The sequence below is a fragment of the Chelonoidis abingdonii genome, chromosome 21 (assembly GCF_003597395.2).
Source record: "Chelonoidis abingdonii isolate Lonesome George chromosome 21, CheloAbing_2.0, whole genome shotgun sequence".
Classification (NCBI taxonomy): Eukaryota; Metazoa; Chordata; order Testudines; family Testudinidae; genus Chelonoidis; species Chelonoidis abingdonii.
In genome coordinates, this window is record NC_133789.1 from 2,902,723 (window position 1) to 2,907,715 (window position 4,993).

At 66.4% G+C, this 4,993-nt stretch overlaps 1 protein-coding gene across 2 annotated transcripts in view; it reads right to left on the bottom strand.

Moving 5' to 3' along the window:
* RARA (retinoic acid receptor alpha) overlaps positions 1 to 4,993 on the bottom strand; it is an 87,975-nt gene that overhangs the window by 18,631 nt on the left and 64,351 nt on the right. The window contains exon 1 of one of the 2 annotated variants that reach the window (XM_032788938.2): positions 4,100 to 4,561. The exons of the other annotated variant lie outside the window; for it this stretch is intronic. Within the exon in view, the coding sequence (XP_032644829.1) occupies positions 4,100 to 4,268 (169 nt within the window). The 5' untranslated portion in view covers positions 4,269 to 4,561. Of the gene's footprint in view, positions 1 to 4,099; positions 4,562 to 4,993 lie in introns of those variants that run through there. 2 annotated transcript variants of the gene reach the window in all.

Consider the following 4,993-nt stretch of genomic DNA (forward strand, 5'->3'; position numbering starts at 1 on the left):
GGGGGGGGGGGGGGGGTATCGGCCAGGCCAGTTACACGCTGGGACCCCTGCGGTGCTGCCACCCTGAGGGCACGGCCCAGCACAGACCCAGGAAGGGCAAGGTCAGGGCCCCCATCCCCTGATGGTAACTCCCTATGCGCCCTTCCATCCGCCCCCCCAGCACCCTCCGGCCCCCATACGGACTCCATGCCCCTTTGCCCACCATGGCAGGAGCGCTGGCAGATCACACGCAGCGCCGGATCCACACCCCCCTCCACTGCGCCACATCCACCCCCCCTACTGTGCTGGATCCATCCCACTTGGGTCACCCTGTACCAGCAGGTCACACGCACACACCCAGGCTCTAGGGATGGGGTCAGGGAGAGCAGCACCCCCAAATCAATAGAGAAAGACACCTGATCCAATCTGGGTGGTGGGAGCTGCGGCTCCCCTGAACCGGCCATCAATGCCCAGAGAAAAGCCAGGCGAGCGCAGGTGCAAGATGCAGACCCCTCGAGGAGGGGGACAGGCACCAGCCCAAGGGGGGGGTCCCCAGCCCGCCTGGAGAAGACACTCCCCTGCGGGGATGGGGAATGTAACAGTGGTTCAAAGCATCTCTAGCAGCACTTGGGGCCAGAGAGTTACAGGTTGGATACATTTTCCCCTCCCAAACTGGGTCAAAAAAATTAACTGTTCAGAACATTTTCATGACCTGAAAAATTTCTCGGCTTGGGTCAATTAACACGTTTTGTTTCGATTTTGGCCACTGCCAGGCGGTGTTTCAGAAACTACAATTAGCTCCCAGTGCTAGGCAGAAAACCAGAATTTTTCATTTAAAAAGCAGTTGAAATGGCTCTTTTCACGATTTCAAACCCTTTTCCTCTCCCTGCAAGTTTTTAGCGTTAAACCCAGGAAGAACTCGTGGGAACCGGCCCACAGCCAACCGCTTGGTTTCCATGAACTGGCGCTGCCCAGCGACAAACGTCCGGCGGAAGAGTCTCAACCAGCCACAGGAATCTGAGCGGGGCTCCTGCAGGAGTCTTGCCTGCCCCCATGGCCTCTCCCCCCGGCCCCCTGGACAGGCCCCAGGGCCATGCCCCAGTCTGACCCGTCCCAGACTAGAAATCAGCCGTCTCCTGGACCCAAGGGGCTGAGAGGCATAGCCTCTCCCTCTCATGGCCCCCAGGCAACAGCGCAGGGAGATCGGGGAAGTACCCCCCATTCCTGGACCAACAGGTTAAGAGTGGCTCCAGATTGGGCATGTTAATTGCTGCCAGGGCAGGGCACCCTCAGTGCCAACGAGAGAACCCAGGAGCTGCCAAACCTGCTCAGCTGGGCACCCCAGGTGCCTCGCCGGGCAGCCAGGATTCTGCCGCCACCTTGGAGGAGCGTGGGTCCAGTGCCCAGAGCTCGGAGCGGCCCCAGGGCTGAGTGCCAGGCTACTCCATACCTGTCCGGCACAGGGCACCGGGCTGCCAGAGACCAGGCACCAGGACAGATGGAGCTTATGCCCAGCAGGCTCTGAATCCGTGCGCCCCCCTCCCCCCGCAGTTATTAGATGGGGCTAATGTGCTTCGCCCAGCACCCGCCCCACCACCAGCAGCCCCCAGCTGCCACCGCAGGCAGTAGCCTCCCGCCTCCCCATCCCGGCCTAGGCTTCCCGGAGCAGGACCAGCGAAGCACATCCCCCACACACCCCAGGGAGCCCCCACGCACCTGGCCCAGACCAGCTGAGATCAGGGCACGAGGACAGAGCTCCCAGTGCCAGGGGGGTGACTGACCGCGAGCCGTGGGTGACCTGCGCCAACTCACCCTTCCAAACCTGCATCCTATTCCCTGCACCCGCAGGCGCCTGAAATTAAACCCAGACGGCCCCAGGCTCCGGGGCGCAACTGAGGCCCCCCCAGGGCCCAGGCTGGGCCCTTTCACAACACCTGGGGGGCAAAAGGGCAGCCCCTCTCCACCTTCTGCACAAGAAGCTTTAAGTCAAAAAGCCAACAAGCCGCCCAAGCAGCTTCCCCCACCCCCTTGACAAAGGCCCCAGAGGAGGGTCCTGTTAACTCCCTGATAAGAGCAAAAGATCAAAGGGCCCCACAGACAATGGCAAAAAGGGACTTTGTTCTCTGGAGATTGGGCCAGGGTGGGGGCAGGGCGAGGAGGAGGCGGGTGTTGGGACACCAGACAGGGCCCGGGGGAGATGGGCTGGGCATGGGGGAGGCGGGCGCTAGACAAGGAGGGCAGGCAGGGCATGGGGGAGATGGGCTGGGCAGAGGGGAGGCGGGCGCCAGACCAGGAGGGCAGGCAGGGCACGGGGGAGGCGGGCGCCAGACCAGGAGGGCAGGCAGGGCACGGGGGCCTTGGGAGCTTTCATTGACTGGGCTGGTTCGGGTGGCAGCTAACAGCTCCGATGCCAGGCAGGGGTCAGATAACACTTCGGTCCCCCCCCGGTCCCAGCCCCTCGCAGACCCCCTAGCTCAGGCTGCTGCCCTGAGACTGCTCTGCCCTGGAGAAGGGGGAGGCCACTGGCCCAGAAGAGGCCGCCCGCCCCAGAAGCGGCATCCAAGGGGGTGTCACTCTGTTAGGAGGGTGAAAGTCCTGGAAAGCCGGAGCGCCCGGCAAGGCCTTTCCCCCCGCATGGCGCCGGCTGTTGTTTTCATCCAGACCCAGCAGCCCCTGGGGAGCAGGGCAGGGAGCTCGTTCTGCAGGGAGGGCCCCAGAGCCCCGCCCGGAGGAAAAAACCTACAAACAGCTAAGAGGCAGCGCAGGGCAGCGCAGCGCCTTCGCCCTGCATCCAGCCCGGTGCTTCATGAAGGGGGCTGGGAGATCGTTCAAACTGCTGCTGGATCCCCCCAAGGCCGGGTCTCTCCCTCGCTAAGGGGCGGAGGGGTCTGAGCCCAGCTCCGAGCGGGCGGTGCTGCTGGACCAGACGCAGACGCACCAGGCCCAGGACCCAGCCCCTGTTACTACACAGCAAGCCCCTGATCTCCCCCCAAGGAGCCCCCTCCCTCGCCCGAGATGGGGTGTGCGCGTCTCTGCTGTTCCGCTGGGATCCGAGCAGGCCTCGCTGCCTCTTGGGGGGCTGAGCCCATTGCTCACCACTGCTTTTGCACTCTGCCCAGATTGCAATTCAACCCCCCCCCCCCCCGAAACACACACACGCCCCATTCCACACCTCCGCCACCGCCTCCTCCCCCCTGCCTGGCGTGGGAAAACAACAGCCTTAAAACTCCGTTTCTCAACTGTGCCTTGACCCCACGTGCTCCAAAGGGGCCCGGGACAGATCCTGAGGGCTGCACGGGGGCAGGAGGCCCCCGGCACACGGAAGTTTTGGTCTCTGCTCCCCCAGACCCAGGAGGGGCGGAGACCTGAGGTGCTTTGCCCTCCTGGCTCCCCGGGCTGGTGCGAGCGCCGGGGCCCACCCACACATCGGAGGAGCGGGGGGAGAAATGCGCTCAGCTCCCCGTCTGCCCTTCGGAAAACGGGGCACCCAGCCTCTTCCTGTGAGCGGGTATTTGGGGGGCTTTCCAGGAAACAGTGACCCCCCCGGAGCTCCCTCCTGCCTCCACACACACCGCCGACCCCAGCTTGGATAAAGCCACAGCGAACTATTTAGTTGATTGGATTTGGTCAGAGAGAGAATCGGGACAGTAAATACCCGCCCCCCCGGCGCTGCTCATCCCCCTCCACACCCCGGGCCAGGGCGCAGCTTTTCAACCCCGGGCTCTCCCCAGAAAGCCCAGTGCAGCCGGGCACCCCCAGCACCCCCGTGCCCGCGCCAGCTGCCTGCCCAGGCAAGGGAGGCGGCGGACATGAACCAGGCCGGGGGTTGCTTGTGGCGACGCAGCGCGGGGCATTAGCCCGAGCAGCAGGCGGGAGGGATTGGCTGCAGGAGCCGCAGAGGCCCGGCGGGGGAAGCCCGTTCCCGGCCCAGCCCTTGGACTCCAGCCGGATTTCAGGAGGCTGCTCCCAGCCAGGAGCCGAATCGAATTCCGGCCCCGACCCCAAAAGCTGCACAACGCTCCCCTGGCACCCAGCTGGCTCCAGGCAGATCAGGGCAGGGAGGCCCCCGGGACCAGCAGGCCTGGCAGAGCTCAGCACCGAACCCAGCGCTGATACCTACAGTGGCTGGAGCTGCTCCAGGGCTGGCTCCGGAGCGGCGGCCCGTACGGGGCGGGGGGGCCGATCCCTTTGTCCTGGAGCAGGCAGGCGCGGGTCTGGCTGTAAAAATCCACCATGAGGAAGGGATTGGGGCTGGGGTTTAGCCCGGCTACGTCCACACTCTCGTACATCTTCCCGGGGCGCCGGCGGGTCACGCACCAGCCCAGGCACTCAGCTCCCACGCAGGGGCCATCGGGGGCCCCGGGCCCCGCTCGCCGCACTCCGAGAACCACCCCTGGGGCCCGGGCCCCGCAGCGTCCGAGGGGGGCTCCCCCAGCTCGGGACCGGCCCCAAATCCACGGCGAGGGGCGCTGAGACAACCCCCCCAGCCGGGGCTCCTCAGACGTGGGCGCAGCAGCTGCTTCTCCGGCTAGGAGCCCATCGCTCCGTGCGCTCCCGGGGGAGCGGCAGCCTCCAGACTGCCGCCTCCCGCCCCCGATCGGCTGCGGGCTGAGAACCGCGCGGGGCAGCAGGGTCGTTCCCAGCCAGGCGGGGCCTCCCGGGCGGAGCCGGCAGCAGCCGGTGTCCAGGGGCCCCTCCCGGGCTCGGCTCCGCCGCCCCCGGAGAGCCAGGCTACGGCCAGCGCGCGTCTGCTCTGCGCGGAGCCGCGGCTGAAAATCCCTCCTGCCACGCGGCACCTCCCAGTGGCATTAACCCCTTGGCTGCCTGCGCGGGGCGGCAGCGGAGCGCGCCCGACCCGGCCCCGGGGCACCCCTCGCCGGAAGGGCCTTTTCCGGCGCAGCAGCGCCCGGCTCATTTGCCTAATAGCATGCGGCTGAACTCCGGCTGAACCCGCGGCGAGCGCCTCACCTCCCCGTGACCCCCGCGGGCCCCCAGCTCGTCCCCCGCGTCTGGG